Raw genomic sequence first — 20,986 nt, forward strand, 5'->3', positions numbered from 1 at the left:
CGCCCACTTACGTCAGCTGACTTAGGTTAACTTATTTAAAAGCTTTTTTTTTAAAGAAGTCCTATTAAACCTTTGTTCTATCGAAAATACAGTATTTGTACTGTATTTTAATGATACACTACATATATTGTAATGGAGAAAAAAAAATTACAAGTACAAAAACATATCCATGCTCAAAAAAATTCCTTTTTTAAATATGTACAAATTTGAATCAGATACTTTTTAGTTCATTTGTATTAATTAATTATTTATTTATTAAATGTCTAATGTTTTTCCTTCTAACGATGATTGACGGGTGGGCGTGGCTAAGGCTGTCGAGACACAACATACAGGAGACGTCTGGTCAAGGGTGATTTTTATTTAGGAATAAATTACAGAACTTTGTGTAAATCACTCGGGAGCGAAACAACTCGTGTTTACCTCGAACTTATTTATTTTCTAAATTAGCAAAGACGTTTATTTCCCTCTTTGTCAGTTGTTGTGACGGTGTCGAGAGGTGAGGCGTCGACAGGTGATCAGGAAGTGAAAGCGTTGCCGAAAACACACACGGATTTAAAGACACGAAAATGAAAACCAAACGAGGACTGCTTAGTGAGTCTATATAACAGCTTTAATTCCTAATTTTAATGATATAACAGTGGCATGCACTGTCGTAGCAATGAGACAGTGATTGAAATCAGTATCTCTTTTAATGTGACAGAATGCTATTATGATTCATATGCTTTAATATGTGATTGAATGAAACATCTGGAAACTAATTGAATGTTTTTGCCCAGTTCCTCCAGATTGACATGAACATACTGCTGCATCCTGTTGTGTTTCTCTCATTGATAAGTGAGTTTTGTCTCTTCAATCTGTCTCATGAGTGTCAGATGTGGTTCTGTAGAAGATACACATACAGTGCTCCATCTAAATTAGACAACAACAATAATATACTTCATTTGTAGAGCTCTTTATTTCACTGAAAATAGATTTGATTGATATACATCATCATCAAACATGAAGAACTACAACACTTGCAAATGCAATAGATAACTGATGCAAAATGGGAAAACATTTGACTAGAAGTGTCAGTAAAAAAAATGAGTTAATATGACACCTTAGGGAACTTCTGGATTATAAGGCGATCACTTCAAAACACAGATGCCGAAAATCACAGACAGATGCAAGATATATTTATAGGTCTGACGTGCGAACACTGTAGTGTGTGTCACAAATAGTTGAGTTATACCCGTTTTACAGGATCATCTGCATTTAGTTTGATCATCTGTGGCATGAATGCATTTCTTTCAGATGCAGACTATCTTTCTTTATTTGTGTTTGTATTGTGTGGTTGTAGAACATTTCCATTGGTAATGTGATGAACTACATCTGTGTTTACTCTGCAAGGGCATTTTTGTGAACTTAAAGCTGCAGTTTGTAACTTTTTTTTTTTTGGTAGTTAAAAAAAATTCTAAATCAATTTTGGAGCAAGTACATAACCAGCCAGTGTTCAAAACGATCTCCTTACCTTAGCCCGATTCACAACGGTAAACTTGTAATAATGTGTTATAATTTGAGTGGTACTGGTGGGTTTTCGCTGGAAATTCGAGCATGGCGTTGTTCGTCTTTTCGTCATTACGTCACGTCTGTATAGATAAAGAAGGAGTCCGGCTAGTAGTCGTATCGCATGTGAGGATGCTGCAGGTGGCGGATCATTTATAGTCTTTTCTCACAGCAGATGGAATAATTAAACGTATCATTTTGATGGCGGATTGTAATCCAGAAAGATCCAAACGACAATCATCAGTGACAACTGGAGATCACCCGTAGTCAAAAGCAAAAGATTAGACTTACAGAAACTGAAATCTACAGGTAACGCTAATACACACTTAATACACGTATGCTGATGTTGTTAACATTAAAGGTGCACTATGTAACATTTTTGCTGTAAAATATCCAAAAACCACTAGGGCAGTGTTGTATAGTTTGTTCAGTTGAGTACTTACAATATCCCAAATGTTTCCAACTATTCGTAATCGTGAGAAATTGCTATTTTACCCGAGGAACCGGGACGTGTGAGGGCGTGGCTTGTCGATGACATCATATCTGCGTTCCCCTCGGTTTCTGGTTTTATTTTGCAGAAACGCTTTACTCTCACTGCAGTGTGAACAAGTGTCATAGCAGCCGCCGAGAGAACACACAGAGTAACGCCATCACATCATCAACACACTCAGATGTGTCTAATATGATCAACAGAGCTGCGTTACCTCACACTCATGACCGGCGACTGTGTCATAATAAAAGTCCCGCTGTTCACGAGGCGTATGTTGCGTTCATCTTATTAACAATCGCTCCAGCGGTTCCTCAGCTCCACAACACTCGCTCCTGCTCTGCTTCACTACAGTAACGTTAATAATCACATCCATCAACATGATTTCTGCCCGAGTCCTATCCCGATTCTTTCCCACCGGTTGTGAGGTGAAGACCACATGTCCCAAGATTCTGCGCTCAAACGTGGCGTCATTAAACTATGCCTTTGTTTTGAACAGGCGACCTCTAGTGGACGGAAAAGTTACATAGTGTACCTTTAACAATTTGAGAACAAAGTATTACAATAATAATAATTTGCACGGTTTGATGTGATGTGAGCTAAGCGATCGTTAGATTGAATCACCATTGGTAGCACAATTTATTGTAATGCTTTTGTTTCTCAGTCGGTCAGAACAAAAGTGGCAGACCTTTTACGTGTTAAGTTGACATTTTCCAGTGAAAATTCTTATTTTGGTCGTTCTTCCAAGACGTAGAATCTGTGATCCTGAAGTACAGTATCCACAGCGGTGCGGTGAGTGATTAACAGCCACACACACTCCTCAAAACATTAGATTCATCCGCGCTGAGGAGCCGTGCCGATGCACAACACACGTAAAGATGATAATTCCACAAATAACTGCAATTGCAGGTTTCAAACAGAGATGGCGATAAAGAGGCGAAACTTACGGACTGCAGCTTTTAAGATGCAGCATTTGAACAGATTTTTTTTCTTCTAATGCAAATACATTTTTAAGCCTGCAAGTGCACAGTTGAGTATGAACTGCTGTAGTAACTTTCACTAACTCTCCATAGGTTTGCCTTTGGTCACTGTGTGTCTGGACCCTGTTCCAGTTCAGATTGAGAAGACACCAGTGTTGGTGGCATCAGGGAAAGATGCCGTCTTTACAGTACAGACTGTGCCTGATGTGTCCCTCATCAGATGGACTGATAGTGGAGGGAACACACTGGCGATGTGGGCAAACGGTAGCCCTGTTTTAATTGCCGTCCCGCAGTTTCAGGGCAGAGTCTCTGTCACTGCCACTCAGCTCAAAATCACAAACAGCCAGCTCCGTGATTCTGGAAACTACAGCGTCTCTGTCGAACCCTCTTCCACCACTGGACTGGGAGTGAACACCCGTTCAGTGCAGCTCAAGGTGTTTGGTATGATGCTACACATCACCACAATGCTGAATCAAAACAATAGATTTTTTACTCACCCTGTTATGGAAGCTTATTTTTTGCCAAAAAAAGTAACTTCAACGTTTTATCTTTCCATTCAGACTTTTTTTCTCTCAGAATTGCAATTGACCATATGCACGGTTACTTCCTGGTTTTAGAAAAGCCAGCTTTGGGCATTTCTGGTGAACCGTTAGCTGCCAACATTGCTTGACTTTTAAATGTTGTATTTATATTTTAATGCAGTTATCACACTTGCAGAATTTGCCACTAAACCAGTTTTATCGATTGCAATAAAGACTTGAAGCCAATGGGAACGTTAGAATAATAAACACGTTACGTCTGTAATTGGACATTTTTCCAGCACTTCAAATGTTATTTTTAATGTGATGACCGAAAACATTTATTTATTCTTCTGAGACTGCCCATTTGTATAACTGAACGTTTGTAGGAAATACAGCATTTATTTGATAAAAAATAAAAAAGACATGAATTACCACTATAACCAGCAGAGGGCGGCAGAGGAGCATTTATTGGCTCATATTAGCCATTTCCTGTAAAATAAATGTTCACGTTTTTCTTTTAAATAAATATTAAACATTATAAAATCATAAGGTTTAAAATAATTTTTGTCAAGGTGAAATGTGAAGTACTCACAAAGTCTTGAATTGCACAGAAAGCAAGAAGCTCTCCCTTTAGCAGAGGCTCACTGAGTTTGGCACACTTGTGAAGACTGCCTTTTTGTTTTATGAATCGAACTACAGTGCACAATACATCTTTATTTCACACGATTGACACTTTTTTCATACGAAAATGTTGAAACTGATTGTCAAATTTTGCTGAGGAACACTGGGTTGCGTCCTACATTTGAATAACTAAATTAGTGCTAGGCCTGACTATTTAAGTGACTATATTCTGATTATAAACTAAGTATTACACTATTGCTGCTGTTTAAGCTACCTCAGGACATTGAAGGTACCACCACACCAACAAGTGACATTTCACCGGAAATTTTGCTGCTGGCTCATATTATTGCATTCTTAAGAATGTTCTGTGCATATGGTCAATTCTGAAAAGTCTGAATTGTGAGATAAAAAGTTGCTATTACCTTTTTTATTTTGTTAGTCAGAATTGTGACATGTAATCTTAGAATTCTGATTTTCTTTCTTAAAATTCTGAGATGTAAACTTAGAATTCTGAGAAAGAAAGTCAGAATTCTGAGATGTAAACTTAGAATTTTAAGAAAGAAAGTCAGAATTGTGAGATGGAAACTTAGAATTCTGAGAAAGAAAGTCAGAATTGTGAAATGTAAACTTAGAATTTTAAGAAAGAAAGTCAGAATTCTGAGATGGAAACTTAGAATTCTGAGAAAGAAAGTCAGAATTGTGAAATGTAAACTTAGAATTTTAAGAAAGAAAATCAGAATTTTGAGATGGAAACTTAGAATTTTAAGAAAGAAAATCAGAATTCTGAGATGAATTCTGAGATGAATTCTGAGAGAAAAAAAGAAGATTTAAACAGAATTCTAAGTAAAAACTCAGAATTGTGAGATGTAAAAAAACAACAACAAAAAAAAAACCTGCAAGATAATTTAGCATTTGTGAGAAAAATAGTCAGAATTGTGAGAGAAAAAGTTGTGGCGTAAACAAGCTTCCTTACCCTGTCTTTGTTGATCTCCAGATGCTGTGACCGGAGTGAGTTTGTCTCCGCCTCCTCTGCCTCTGGAGGGTGGGAATGTGTCGCTGAGTTGCAGCTGGTCTGCAGGGACAGAGGTCAGTGTGGTTTGGGGTAAAGGTGGCGCTGCTCTGTCGTCTGACACCCGCATCACCATCAGCGCTGGATCTCTGATCATCAAGCCAGCCAGAAGAGATGATGCAGGGGAGTACACATGCACCGCCAGCAACACCATCAGTGCCCAAACAGCCAAGGCCACCCTCAGCGTGTACTGTGAGTCATTAACAACTCATCTTGAGTCATTGGTGCAGAAACTAGTCACCTTTTGGTGAATTTTACAGTAACTATATATCACTGTACATGTTTTTTAATCATAGTAACTGTGTATATTACAGTTTTCGGCTGGAAATGCAACTCCAAAATGGTATATATGGTACATAATCATGATAATATTGCTGTTTTTGGATAATCTAGTCCAAGACAGATATATTCAGCACTTCTGCTGTTTTCAAACGGTTCTATATAAAGAAACAATATATTAAAATAATGTAATAATAAAAAAGATTGTTCTCCAGAATTCACACTTTTTATGCCCAGAGAATTTTAATCAATTAACTTTTTACAGTTTTTCCGGGATACGCTTTCTAAAAAAAGCAATTTCTCAGTGAATTCTACAAAAAAATGTATACTCATAGAAATTCCCATAACTTTAAGATTTTTATTAAATTAACATTTCTAGGTGCAGAAATCACACTTTTAAAATTCCCTATAAAATGTTATAAAGATATATATATATATATATATATATAGCTGCTGGTCATATAATTAGAATATCATCAAAAAGTTGATTTATTTCACTAATTCCATTCAAAAAGTGAAACTTGTATATTATATTCATTCATTACACACAGACTGATATATTTCAAATGTTTATTTCTTTTAATTTTGATGTTTATAACAGACAACTAAGCCAAATTCTGTATCTCAGAAATTTAGAATATTGTGAAAAGAAATACTGAAGACACCTGGTCCACACTCTAATGAGCTAATGAACTCAAAACCCCTGCAAAGGCTTTAAATGGTCTCTCAGTCTAGTTCTGTAGGCTAATCATGGGGAAGACTGCTGACCTGACAGTTGTCCAAAAGACGACCATTGACAACTTGCACAAGGAGGGCAAGACACAAAAGGTCATTGCAAAAGAGGCTGGCTGTTCACAGAGCTCTGTGTCCAAGCACATCAATAGTGAGGCGAAGAGAAGGAAAAGATGTGGTAGAAAAAAGTGTACAAGCAATAGGGATAACCGCGCCCTGCAGAGGATTGTGAAACAAAACCCATTCAAAAATGTGGGGGAGATGCACAAAGAGTGCTTTTCATTTAGTTCGCATGTACTAAAATAATAGCAGCGAAAAACAGAAATAAAAAATATATAAAAAGCGAATTCAAAATATTAATAAAATCTATAATAGTATCTCAATGACACTAGGTTTTATTTCATTCTTAAATGGAAAAAGACAGTTGTTAAAGGAAAAATTTAAGAAATATGAATGAAACAAATTCAAATGAGAAATTTACAAAATGTATTGTTTGATAAATGTTAAATCATTTTAATATATTGATCTATCAATATATGACCTTTCCAACGTGATTCCGTAATGAGTGGCGCAGAGCAAGAGAGCATTTGTGGTTAAAAAGTATATAATTTTTTTAATTTTTTGGAAAATGACAGATGGTTTTGCTAGTTAAGACCCTTATTCCTCGGCTAGGATCATGTAGAGCTCTTTTAAGCTGCATTGAAATGGCAATTTGGACCTTCAACCTGTTGGTCCCCATTGAAGTCACTATATGGAGAAAAATCCTGGAATGTTTTCCTGTAAAACCTTAATTTCTTTTCGACTTATGAAAGACGTGAACATCTTAAATGACATAGGTGGGGGAGTAAATTATAAGCACATTTTAATTCTGAAGTGAACTAATCCTTTAAAGGGTTAGTTCACCCAAAAATGAAAATTCTGTCATTAATTACTTACCCTCATGTCGTTCGACACCCGTCAGACCTCCGTTCATCTTCAGAACAGAAATGAAGATATTTTAGTTGAAATCTGATGGTTCTGAAAGGCCTCCATTGGCACAATGCACGGTTCACTCTCAAGACCCTTAAAAGGTACTAAAGACGTCGTTACAAAGTCCATCTCACTACAGTGGTTCTAAAATAACTCTATGAATCGGCGACAAAAGTTTTTGTGCGCAAAAAAACCTAAATAACGACTTATATAGTGATGACGATTTCAAAACACGGCATCATGAAGCTTCGAAGCGTTATGAATCAGTGAGTCGAATCAGCGGTTTGAATCGCCAAATTTCAGCAGTTTGACACGCGATCCGAATCATGATTCGACTCACTGATTCATAACGCTTCGAAGCTTCATGAGGCCGTGTTTTGAAATCGTCATCACTATATAAGTCGTTATTTAGGGTTTTTTTGCTCACAAAAACTATTCTCGTCACTCCATAAAGTTATTGTAGAACCACTGTAGTGAGATGGACTTTGTAACGACGTCTTTAGTACCTTTTAAGGGTCTTGAGAGTGTAAAGTGCATTGTGCCAATGGAGGCCTTTCAGAGCCATCAGATTTCAACTAAAATATCTTCGTGTTCTGAAGATGAACGGAGGTCTGACGGGTGTCCAACAACATGAGGGTAAGTAATTAATGACAGAATTTTCATTTTTGGGTGAACTAACCCTTTAAGCATTTTAATCTTTAATATTGTTGGTTCCTCAGATGGTCCAGACGCCCCACAGTTGACTAAGACCTCAAGTGAGTGTGTCGGCGGTGGAGATGCAACGCTGGGGCAGACGGTGCGTCTCACCTGTACATCGACCTCTCTACCTCCTGCCTCCTTCTCATGGGAACTTAATGGCCAGCCGGTGACTGGCGGCCAATCAGGGAGTGGCGTGCTGAGTCTGCAGATCTTCTCCACCAATCAGAGTGGCACTTATGCCTGCACCGCACGGAATGACATCACAGGAGGGGCACCAAAGCAGCAGATAGATCTGGCCATTGTGGGTGAGTTAATGACTCTCTGTGGCACTACAGTGACGGATGCATCTGTCAGTTCATTCTTCGGCCTGACATTCATTTTCTTGACCGGAGAGAGTAATCAACTACAAGATTGATAAATTCATGTGTCACCATACTGGAAGGAGTCATAATTTCCATCCGCCTACAATGCATTTCCTCTGCAGGATACTTTCACTTATTTGCTAGCTCCGTTATTGATGTTTCTGTGATGTGGTTTTTTTCCTTGCCCTTTATGCCCCGGCTCAATCTATGTCTTCTTCTTGCTAATCTAAGCCTTGAAATGTAAAAATCTCTCCCTCCTGCTTCACAGGTACATGTCTCAGTGCAGGGGCCGTAGCAGGGATTGTCGTTGCATGTGTTGTTGCACTCATCATTATTATCATTGTCATTATTTTGCTCCTGCGACAAAGAAACGGTACGTCCCTCCTGAACGCTTCTGTCTGCTGTTTTGCTTTTTGACGCCAAGGCTCTGACATGCTCATATGCTCATATTCACAGTTGATCGGAGACTCAAAGATGCTATTGGACTTCAGAAGACAAACCAGAATGAAGGCACCACAGTACGACACACTTTCTCCTATTGTGTTCTGTGTAATGTGGAATAATACCTCTTTGGGCTGTAAATTATTTAGATTTTTTTCAGCCATGTTATTATTTGTAAAAGAAAATATATATTGTAAAATATTTAGATTTTTTTGACATGATGGCAAAAAAAAAAATCAAAATAATTTGCAATATATATTTTATTTTACAAATAATAATACCAATTTTTATTCCTAATAACAATAATAATGTTTATTTGTAATAATAACCAAAATTATTATTATTATTAATATTGTTGTTAAAATAAAGTAAACACATTTTTCAAAACACCTTATTAGATTTAACTAGGGCTGTAGCTATCGATTATATTAGTAATCGAGAATTCTACCACATTTTTTTCCATCGATTAATTGAGTAATCGCATAAGAAGTACTTTTTCTTTATTAAAGAGCAATACTAAATATACAAGAGAAAATAAGACGGGTATCTTAAAGTGAACAACTAATTTGTTTCCTTTTTAGAAAAATTGTAAGTTTAATTGCTGAAATTGCATACATTAATATCTGTGCTAGGGCTGCACGATTAATCGAAATCGAACCGCGATTTGGTTTATGTGCGATTATGAAAGCGCAAAGGCTTCGTTTTTTAAAATTAAATAAATAAATGCCCATCACCTGTCTGTGATCAGGAGTAAACGCTGCTCTGTCTGAAAGCACTGCGAGTTTGAGTCGATTATAATGTGCGTTTGAAAAAGCAACACCTGTCAAACATCTTCACAAACTAGTAATATGTTGTCCAACAAAATACGTTTAATAACCCGTTTTAACTCACTTCATATCGTCAGTCGAGTATTTGTGAGCTGATGTGGCTTCTCGTCACAGAATGAGGCAGAAAATCAGCACTGCATACTTTATTATTATGAAAATACCCGAGAAGGCTTGAAGAAATCAAATACACCATATCTTGATGCAGTCGTGTTTATTGTCGTCATATTTAATCAAAGCGTAGCCATCTTCTTTTTATTCAGCTCTGCTAACTTACACAGCGCTAGCTTCACACACATTAGGGATATGGATTTCCTAACAGCTATTACTTCTCTGAGGGAAATGTGGAGTTTAAGCTCGAGGGCGCCCTCTGGGCTCCAGTATGAATTAAACTTTTTGGTAACAAATAATACTTCTCTCTAAATAAATGTATATGACAATCTATATGTTTTTCTTCAATGTACAGGAGATTTTATCCCCACAGTGGATGCAAAAGAGGCTCATATTTCATATTAAAGTCATAGACTTTAAGAAATTTATATCACAGATAAAAAGTACAGATTTTTATAATAATAATATAGTTTTTTACAATAAATCCTTAGACCTTTCTAATGATTTTTAGTCATAGGCTGTCTGCATATTAACAGGTAACCCAGCATTTTTTTTGTAAAAAGTTTTCTGTTAAATATAAATATTGTAAAACTAAAATACTCTTTTTGTTATTGTAATAGTAATATTAATGATATTGTAATAGTAATATTTCTTTTGTTAAAGGGTTAGTTCACCCAAAAATGAAAATTCTGTCATTAATTACTTACCCTCATGTCGTTCAACACCCGTCAGACCTCCGTTCATCTTCGGAACAGAAATTAAGATATTTTAGTGTAAATCTGATGGCTCTGAAAGTCCTCCATTGGCTCAATGGTACTCTACACTCTCAAGACCCTTAAAAGGTACTAAAGACGTCGTTACAAAGTCCATCTCACTACAGTGGTTCTAAAATAACTCTATGAATCGGCGACAATAGTTTTTGTGCGCAAAAAAACCCCTAAATAACGACTTACATAGTGATGACGATTTCAAAACAAAGCATCATGAAGCTTCGAAGCAATATGAATCAGTGAGTCGATTCAGCGGTTTCAATCGCCAAATTTCAGCAGTTTGGCGGTTTGACACGCGATCTGAATCATCATTCGGCTCACTGATTCATAACGCTTCGAAGCTTCATGATGCTTTGTTTTGAAATCGTTATTTAGGGTTTTTTTGCGCACAAAAACTATTGTCGCCGATTCATAAAGTTATTTTAGAACCACTGTAGTGAGATGGACTTTGTAACGACGTCTTTAGTGCCTTTTAAGGGTTTTGAGAGTGAACCGTGCATTGTGCCAATGGAGGCACAACTAACCCTTTAAATATTTTCATTTAGCAATAATAATAATCATAATAATAATTATTATTAGTCATATTAATATATAAACACAAAATGTTATATACACACTTTTCATATGTAAAAATTAAAAATAAAATAAAAATCACATTTTAAATCGCAATCGCAATATTAACCAGAATAATCACAATTAGATATTTTCCCCAAATCGTGCAGCCCGAATCTGTGCAAACTAAACCAATTTAGTGCATTCAATTGCCATATTACATTCAAAATGCAAATATATAAATAAAAAATACATTTAAAACTACTATTAACTATTTTATTTACTATAAATCAAAATAATATTAATATAAATGCCTAAACATTGCATTTATATTGTGCAACTTAACTTTAAAGTCTGGTATGACACAAGCCTTTACTGTCTTCTGAAGGCTTTGTGGTTTTTGTAAGAAGCAAAAAATACTGGACAGGAAGGAAACTTGGCACAAGAACAAGACTAGAGATGCGCAGATCAGCTCTAACGTCACCGAATCCGCTGTAAAAAACAAACCATCCACCCGCACCTGTGATTTTCTAATTTAGATCTCCGCACCACATCGTCACATTACAATTATTCACATTTTCAGTGTTAAGCACAATGCTATCGCAACATATAAGCTACACTGAAGTAGGTTGCTTTAAAAAAAAAAACCTTCTTTGGCGAAGTTACATTTCTTAAATAACCTAAACCAGGGTCGACAACCTATGCAGCACACAGAGGAGTAACCGCTGGAGCGTGAGGAAACACGAGAGATGTGTTTGTGTTTAATTCAGATAAAGTTCGTTGCACAGATCTAGGTTACATTTTGAGCTAATCAATTATCATAGTAACACAGCTTGTTTTATTAAGTTAGGAGCTATAAATAGCCTGTGATTAAAGTGTGAGACCAATGAAAGCACGCAACTCTGAAAGCACGAGCGCTGCGCATCACGTGCACACAACCGTTACAGCTCATTCTGCTATTTGTAGCGCTTAGCTTTGAGAATCCTGAAGCTCGACTCACAGCTTTCTTCATTTAAATAGCGAGACTAAATGATGTCACCAGTGCTGATGCCGATCTCTCTCGCATTGCAGTCTCTGATCTCAAAATGAGCTGATAACGAAAGTTAAAGAATGACACACATTCATTGCGTTTTACCGTGAAATGAGAGTTCCGCGTCAATATTAAAGGGATAGTTCACTCAAAAATGAAAATTAGCCCATGATTTACTCACCCTCAAGTCATCCGAGGTGTATATGACATTCTTCTTTCAGATGAATAAAATCTGAGTTATATTAAAAATGTTCAGGCTAATCCAAGCATTATAATAGCAGTAATAGTTGCTCTGTTTTTGAAGTCCATAAAAAATGCATCTGTCCGTCAAATAAAGTGCTCCATGCGGCTCTGGGGTGTTAATTAAGGCCTTAATAAAGAAAAATATCCATATTTAAAAATGTATTTCACTTCCGGCGAATAAGGTCAAAATACATGCAAAATACCGGCGCGATCCTAGATGTATACATAGAGTCCTCATTAGTGCCGGCGCGGATCGGTCGAATGAGGCATCTACGGATATATATATTTGATTTCACCAGTATTTTGACCTTATTCGCCGGAAGTTATGGTGCTGGGAATACTAGATGACATTCGTCTGATAAGAGGTAAAAAAATAACTCGCAGAAACCGATCGTTTCTTGTCTTAAGACATCAATGTGTTGCCACACTGCAAAAAATGCTCTTCTTACTTAGTATTTTTGTCTCGTTTCTAGTCTAAATATCTAAAAATTCTTAAATCAAGATGCAATTACTAGATAAGTAAAATGACATAAGATATTTTTTCTTGTTTTCTGGGGGAAAAAAATCTAAATGAAGTGAGTTTTTGCTTAAAACAAGCAAAATGATCTGCCAATGGGGTGAGAAAAATAATCTTGTTTCTGATTGAAATCTTGTTTCTTGTTTCTGTCCCAAACAGAAATAAGATTATTTTTCTCACTCCATTGCCAGATAATTTAGCTTGTTTTAAGCAAAAACTCACTTCATTTAAATTTTTTTCCCCAGAAAACAAGAAAAAATATCTTATGTCATTTTACTTATCTAGTAATTACATCTTGATTTCAGAATTTTTAGACATTTAGACTAGAAACGAGACAAAAATACTAAGTAAGAAGAGCATTTTTTGCAGTGTAGCTCGTTCAATATTAATAAGAACTAGCGCAAATCGAGCTGAGTCTTCCTGCAGGCTTTCTATACCACGCTAAAATGGCTTGAAACAAGGTAACCAAGGCACTTTTTCCACAAAAAAGGTTACAGAGTCAATGGTAGAACTATAGACATTACCACAAAAGCAATGAAATACGTGTAGCATGGCACCTTTAAGACTCTCATACTCACTAGTTACAAGATAAGGGTAACAAAACTAGTCTAATGTATTTTAGAAAACCTTATGACCACATAAAAGTACCTTGTAATCATTGCAAAGTTCATGAGATTGCAACATCTTTTTCAATTTACAACAATACCGCTTTTTTTTTTCCAGATTGCAAACAGTGCTCTTGTCAATGGAAACCACCCTGATCAAACATTACACAACTCACTGCCACAGAACTTCACCGCCATTCCCAGTAACAACAGTGGGAACATCAACACAATGTCACAAAACATTCCCAGCAGCTCCAACCCACTCCATCATAATGGCCATCTGAACCACAACTTCAGTGCAATCCCAGACAATGGGCATCAAAACAACAATTCATATCCAAACAATGACCCTCAGAGGTCGTTCCCACAGCCTGTCCAGCACAATCCTAATATTCTCATACAAACGGGTAGTTCTCAGCCTGGGGCACTTGCCCATACAGTTCATGTAAACCTCAACACATTGCCACGTACCGACCAGCTTAACAATGCACAACCTCAAACAGTGCATGTCAACTTGAACACATACCCTCCAGAAGCAAACCAGCCAAGTCAGGCAATCCGGCAACATGCAGACCAGAGAGAAAGTGCACTACAGAGTCAGCATACGAACGCCAGCCATCAAAATAGTTTTTTAAACTCTGAGCCTTTGAGTTTGAGTAATCAAACACGGACGATGCTAAATAATGCTACGATAAATGGATCTCGCCAACCCAACGGCCTCATTCAGACGGGTCACTCGCACCCTACCAACCAAACCAATGCACACCCCCGAAGTGCCAACTCACAATCTTCAGCAGAGGAGCAGACTCGACATTCAAACCCCGTTCAGTCCAACAACCAGTTAAGCGACACCCGCACCAACCTGCACCACCAGCGGCCTTGGGACCGTTTGCAGGGAACGCCGGCCTACCCCAACCGTGAAGTCGACAGCTCGGACAGCGGTGGATCCTCGGATTGGCGGTCGAGATCTCCACAACGAAATGCAAGGCGGGGCCGTTCTGATGGGAGACACCGGGAGACTGAACCTGAGGCCAGGATGATCCAAGCTCCTTCTGCTTCCCAAAGACGAGACCTCCAAAGACAAATCGCTCAAAACATACTCAGCCACTCTCAAATGGACCCAACTGTGCAGAGGCAAGTGATACCACAGAGCATCAGCACACAGCCGAGAATACAGCCTACAGTACCTCAAATCCAAACCTCTCAGGGGCCGAATCCAAACCACGTTGGTCGTTCTGGTGGGAGACACCGGGAGACTGAACCTGAAGCCAGGATGACCCAAGCTCCTTCTGCTTCCCAAAGTGGAGACCTCCAAAGACCAATCGCTCAAAACGTGCACAGCCACTCTCAAATGGACCCAACTCTGCAGAGGCAAGTGATACCACAGAGCATCAGCACACAGCCGCGAATACAGCCTACAGTACCTCAAATCCAAACCTCTAATAGTCAGAATCCAAACCAGGTTGGTCTACCTTTGGGAACGACACATCCTCAGACGCAAACTGCCACCAGACCACATCAGACTGTGGCTCAGCCGTCCATTCCTCTCACTCAGGCTGCACTACGCCAACACACCACCCAGACCGATAACCCATTCGACAACCGGATCCAACAGACTCAAGCTGCCCTGCAGAACCCTGGACCTTCTCAACCCGTCCAGCAACACAACAAAGCAGGTCAGAGACCTCCTACTCCGCCTCCGGTGTTGAGGCCGGATCAGTTCCAGGCGCTTCCACGTGAGCGCATGCCACAGGCGCGCAACATCCAGCCTGTGAACGTGCAACGCAGACACAGATCTCCAAACATGCAAAGACGGACTCAAGTGGGGCATACGAGCCCTCAACGATTGCCAGGAATGCATCCCATGCATGGACACCCAATGCACATGCAACAGGTTAGTAACCTGGCAACACGTTTTTCCATTTCTTTACCTCGGCCAAAATAATTTAACCAGTTTTAACTTAATTTTTTTCACTTTTCTACATTAACATGAAATTGTTTATTACTGTGAAGCCATTTGAGATAATCTGTAATGGATAAAGTGCTGTTTTTATAAATCCATGTTTTAGTGACGCTCTGTTCCAAAACCCAGTCAGCGTTTGATGTAAAGATTTATAATGCATTTTATCATTATGCTAATTCCTTCATGGTATCCTTTATGGTGCAATGCATGCAATCCCACCATGCAATGATCAGTGAGTAAATGAATCCGAAATCATGAGAAATTCATAATTCTATAAATATTTTACTCAGTATTTGAATGTGCTATATATGTAAATGCGTATTAAAATATCACAGTGCCAGCTCAGCTGTATGCTATTTGTGTTCCACCAATGTAGTGCGTTCTAAATCAGTCATTTATGAGGGTGTGAATATGTTAAAGGCTCTTTCCCACGACTCGCATCAAGGCTTCAGTGCACGCTCCATGTGAAAAACGCTGCAGACAGCATCTCTGAAAAGCAATTGTACGAGAAAAAGAAACAAACTTCACTATGTTCACTATGCACAGAAACAACTAGGCGGCGAACCGTGGATTTGCATTTGCAATTATTATTTTGTGTCAATATGTTGAATTTTAGTGTGAAATCATACCCTATACATTGTATTGTTATTGACATCTCATCAGCAGGCCCACATATAATCAGCAGACTAAAATTAAAATTAATTATTAAAATTAAATTAAAACTATTCAAATTAAATTGACCCTGGAGGAGTTAAGGAAATGTCACAAGTCTGCAAAGATTACTTATTTATAGCTATTAACAGTAGTTGATTTATTTACGTGGGTAGGTGTTTATTTATTTTGCTCTATGTTGAATGATATGAAATTGTTTATTTAATGATTTGTGTACAATACAATTGATAGAGCAATATGTTCTCCGTCTTTTAGTGGATGTAGGCCTACTATATTTTATGAGAGATAGCTTTGTTTAAAAAAACGAGATGTTCTATTTGGATTTGGATTGTAAACCTTAAATTAAAGTTAAGAATATTTAATATTTTATTTGTAATGTTTTCTGTTCCATTACTCTTAGATCTTTTTAACATATTTAAAACCGTTCCGCATGATTTTAACCAAAAATTCAGCGCAGAAATCACAAAAAAAGTCCCTGCTCATCAGTTAATTTTTTTACCATCTTATATTCTGCATAATTGGATGTTTTTAAATAAACACTGGCAAAAACTACACAAGTTTTAGGGCTGGACGATATGACGAGATTATATATATATATATATAACAATGATATAAGTGATCACCTGGATTTAGACCTACCTGTATTGTATTTAAATAAAGCAGTCACAGGTAAATTTGCTTTATGTATTTCCCCGGATTTGAAATCGGGCACATATAAACATCAGGAAACACGATTCCTGGCTGCATGCCAATATCCATGAAGCACTGGATCTTTGGTAACACTATTGAGTCAAATATTTAGTTTAAACTGATAATTGTTTGTTTTCTCCCTATTAAATCCAGTCATGCAGCAGCTCTTCTGCCACTCAGTCCCTGTTCAGGCAGGAAAGTGACGTAATGTTCTCACTCCCAACTCGTCACATATTAACGCTTGGTCAGGACCTCTAAGCGTCACTTTTTAACGCACAGGGTGGCCCTTTAGTGCCATTTTTTTGATGGTTGTTTGCCTTCTGCTTAAGATGCATTTAATTCTTTGCACTATACTTTTGTAAAAGTAGAAATGATTTTATAAACACGTATACTTTCATTGATATTTTGGAGCACCTAACCCCACCCCAAACGTAAATAATATAAAACGCTGAACAAGCAAATAAAAGTACAGTCACATCTATTTATTTCAATATCTGGCCAAAAAACGGTATTCCAAACAACTTGTGCTGCGTTCCAAGACTTCTGAAGCCATACGTTATCTTAATATGAAGAACAGAGTAGAACTAAAGGTTTTAATAAGTGAAAATAATCCCCTCTCCGTGAACGCACACAGTCGTATCTCATTCAAAAGATACACCCAAATGCTAGCATGATGCAGTCGGTCACAAGAAACATGAGAGCCAATGCCATTTCACAATCAAAGCTGACGTAATGTTGCTTCTGGCGGCTATTTTTTATGTGTGTGCACATGATCTGAGCTTGATGGCAGATGGAGACGATGATTTGCTTTTGGGTCTGTTACTCACAAATCAATTGTTTGGCTCCAGAACACTTAGAACATTTGTACGTTTTGAATACATTTTGACTGTAGTTGTATCTGTCTTTTATATTATATGATATACAAATGGGTAGGTTTAGGGGTTGGGTTACGTGCTCAAACATGTCTAAATGGTGTAAATAAAAAAATAAAACAAATGAAAATCACCCTAACATAGGTCTAATGGCAAAATTAGACCCCATTACGTAATTTAATCATGACGATACAATTCTGCGTCGGTGTATGGGTCAGCAATGAGCAATGGAGTACCACGCACACCGAAAAATAAATGTGAAAAGTGGATGTGAAAGTGTTCAAAATATACAAGAAAATACGGTAAAAATACATTGTGATACAGACAGTCACAATTTTACTGTAAATGATTAACTGTGTGTAAAGTTAGACTCAATGCACAGAAAGACTTTGCATACATCATGCAAATTGTCTAATAATCATTAGAGGCAAATGGTGTTGAACTTGATATATATTTTTATTTATAACAGTTTTCATATAAACATAAAACATGAAAATCTTAAAAAATGTATTAAAAAAATATGCACTCAAAGAAAACAAAACAAAACAAAACAAGAGAAAACCAACCCACCCACCCCCCACTAACAAGCACTGAAAAATATACACCTTAAACATTAAACATTAAAGATGGAGTGAAGGAATAAAACAGTAAAGTTATCCATATTACATGAATGCTCATGAAAAAGATACCTAAGGACATTTTTTAGAAGCATCAATCTTGGTGAAACGAATCCTTTCAACCATCTCCACCAACCATTTATGAAAACTGGGTGTTAAAGTGGACTTAGTGGATAGCTACCGCCATACCAAACACAAGAGATCATTGCTGAAAATGTGTTCATGCTAATGTTGGGTCAGAACATCCAAGCAAAGCTAATTCAAGATCTGGACTAATCTCTTCTCCAAAAACATTTGAATACCACCGAAAAATATTCTTCCAAAACTCAGAAATCCCAGGTCAAAACCAAAAAGTATGAGCGGTCTGAGCTCTTGCGTCTCTCACATAATGAGGAAACTGAAGGGTGCATTTTATTGACAGGGTTCCCACTCTTTCATGAACAGCAGATTCAAGGACTTTTTAAAGCACCTTTTATTTTAAATCAAGCACAATAAATACGATAAAGGAGGGTGTGTTACTGCCAATATCAATATCAAATACCTACTGTACCTGTGTCTATCATTAATGCAGTAACGCTAAGGCATATACTGACAACTAAAATACAAAATACAATTTTTTACAAAATCCAATGAGGAAAGAGGCTGGTGTACAAGAGCGAGCGAGTTTTAATGAGAGATTCAGTTTGCAGCTCTCTTATTCTTGCTTTTAACATTTATTTCACACTAGTTTTCTTTTTTTATAAATCATTACTTAATTAAAACATCAACATATAGAGATAATATTGTATACATTTATTTTTCAATTAAATGAAAAGATATGGAAAAGTTCATTGTTAGGCATTAAAAATATGCAAAATTATTTATTAAATCACCTGTTCATGTACCTTTTTAAAAATCAATTTGAAGGCTTTTAAGACCTGCACATATATTTAACACTGTCGTTATAACGGCCCATTTCAAATGTTTACGTGCTTTTCTTCTTTTGAATTTTTGAGCGGTGATGAAATATTGCTCTTGTAAATACTGGCCTGCAGGGGTCAAAAGGGATATAAACAGTGAATTTTGAAGTGATATATTCTTGAAAACTCAGAGATGTGGATTCGGGCGGCAATTAAATCACCACACGTCCTTGGTGTTTGTCTAAAAACAGTAGGTAATTCGGCCGGGGATTTTTACGCAGGTGGAGCGAGAAAAACACAGACATTGTGGATTCGGGCGGCAATAAAATCACTCAATGATGAAAATACTTTACGACCCCACGAGAAACAATTACTGTCCGAATAGGGATTTTGACAGTAGATGGCACTTATGGAACAGCAGAAATATATTGAAATAGCTTCCTCCCGTAGCGCTGTTTTGCTCTGGCTTTGGTAGCACATGAAGGCCCATTTTTGCAATAGCACCATGCTACTCTAACAAGCACTTACAAGGACCTATGTTTGTTTTCAAGTACTTTCCAGGCCTTGAATCCATGTGTCTGAAATTCAAGAAGCGTGGGAACCCTTTATTGAGTTTAGTGTAACCTATGCAATACTTTAAACTGTATAATCTAGCATTAATAGAGCAGGTATGGATTTGTTTCAGTCCATCTTCCCAAATCCCGTTTGAGATATTAATTCCAGTATCATTTTCCCATGCTACTTTGAGGTGATCTGAAGACACTGCAAAATGAGGAACAAACAAAGAAACGTGTTGAACTTTAAACTGAGGTAACACTGTAGCTGATGCTGAGCTCAGTTCATTGGGCAACGCTGACTCGGGTGATGTGAAAGGGCCTTTGGACATGATTTATATCAAATGAAGCATTTTGTTCTTTCTTTTCCCCTTCTTGTCTCCCCCAGGTCCACAGAGGCAGACCCAGACGCTGAGAAAATGCAGCGCTCGTCTGGCTGGAACGTTCCTACAAAGCACAATGTCTCTCTGGTGGACAGAAACAAATGCTCAGCCATTCCTCCGGCCCTCCGCTTATTGTGCCGAACAAATCTTTGTATTTTGTCGGAGCGACCACATTATTGATAAAACGACTGATCTTTTTGTTTCTCTGGCACAACTGTCACGTAGGCATGAGAAGGCCGTGGCTGTTGAGTTTTATCCGTCGGAACAATGCTGCTATGGGATTTTTCTTGTGCTCAAGTATCTGAAAATAAAACACAATGCAGTGTTTTTCCACAGACAGGAAGACTCGAGCACAATCCAAACGAATTAGGATGACTGGCAGAGCTGAACTACTAAATGATAAATAATGGACTGCCACTATTTGTCCTCTCGCAACTATTTATTCAGCTTTCTGCTCACAGATGCTTCTTGTAACGCTGTTTAATTACTGCGATCCGCCGCGGTGCTTTTGTGGATGGATTGCGCATTTTAGTATGAAGGAGACCCACCTAACGGACGTGCAATTAATTAAGCTCTTTAATGTTTATGTTAATGATGTGGAAAACGCTAATGACTTTAAGTAAAATAGGTTGTGTTGACAGGCCATGCAAAAAAAAACATGATGAAAACTAAGCAAATGTTTGATCAGATGTACAAATAAATTCTTCCAATTTGATTAGCTTTGTTCTTCATTACATCTTTAATGCAAGTCCAGGAATCAATTTTAATTGTACTCATTTATTCTTCTATTTGTAACGCTTTGTGTGAATGAGTGCGAATTCTCATTAAGATGTTTGTAGAAGAAGAAACTTCCCTCTTTGACTTTCAACAACAGCCCATCTTGTAATTCTAAGCACTGAGTAAAATTAATATCAGTTCGAAGTGCATGCATTTATAGATGTCTGCAATGTACAGAAAGGGCATTCTGGGCTGTGCTGTT

General features: G+C 37.5%; 1 protein-coding gene across 1 annotated transcript; it reads left to right on the forward strand.

Moving 5' to 3' along the window:
* The first annotated feature begins 275 nt into the window (after positions 1-275).
* On the forward strand, positions 276-20,721 carry LOC307138915 (uncharacterized protein). The gene is made up of 9 exons (XM_079837609.1): positions 276-591; positions 777-834; positions 3,106-3,453; positions 5,149-5,415; positions 7,923-8,207; positions 8,533-8,637; positions 8,721-8,782; positions 13,476-15,251; positions 20,013-20,721. Exons 2-9 carry the CDS (start codon positions 792-794, stop codon positions 20,037-20,039), a joined length of 2,913 nt encoding a protein of 970 aa, XP_079693735.1. The 5' UTR covers positions 276-591; positions 777-791; the 3' UTR covers positions 20,040-20,721.
* The last annotated feature ends 265 nt before the right edge of the window (positions 20,722-20,986 follow it).

This window comes from Gobio gobio (assembly GCF_949357685.1).
Source record: "Gobio gobio genome assembly, chromosome: 15".
Lineage (NCBI taxonomy): Eukaryota > Metazoa > Chordata > Actinopteri > Cypriniformes > Gobionidae > Gobio > Gobio gobio.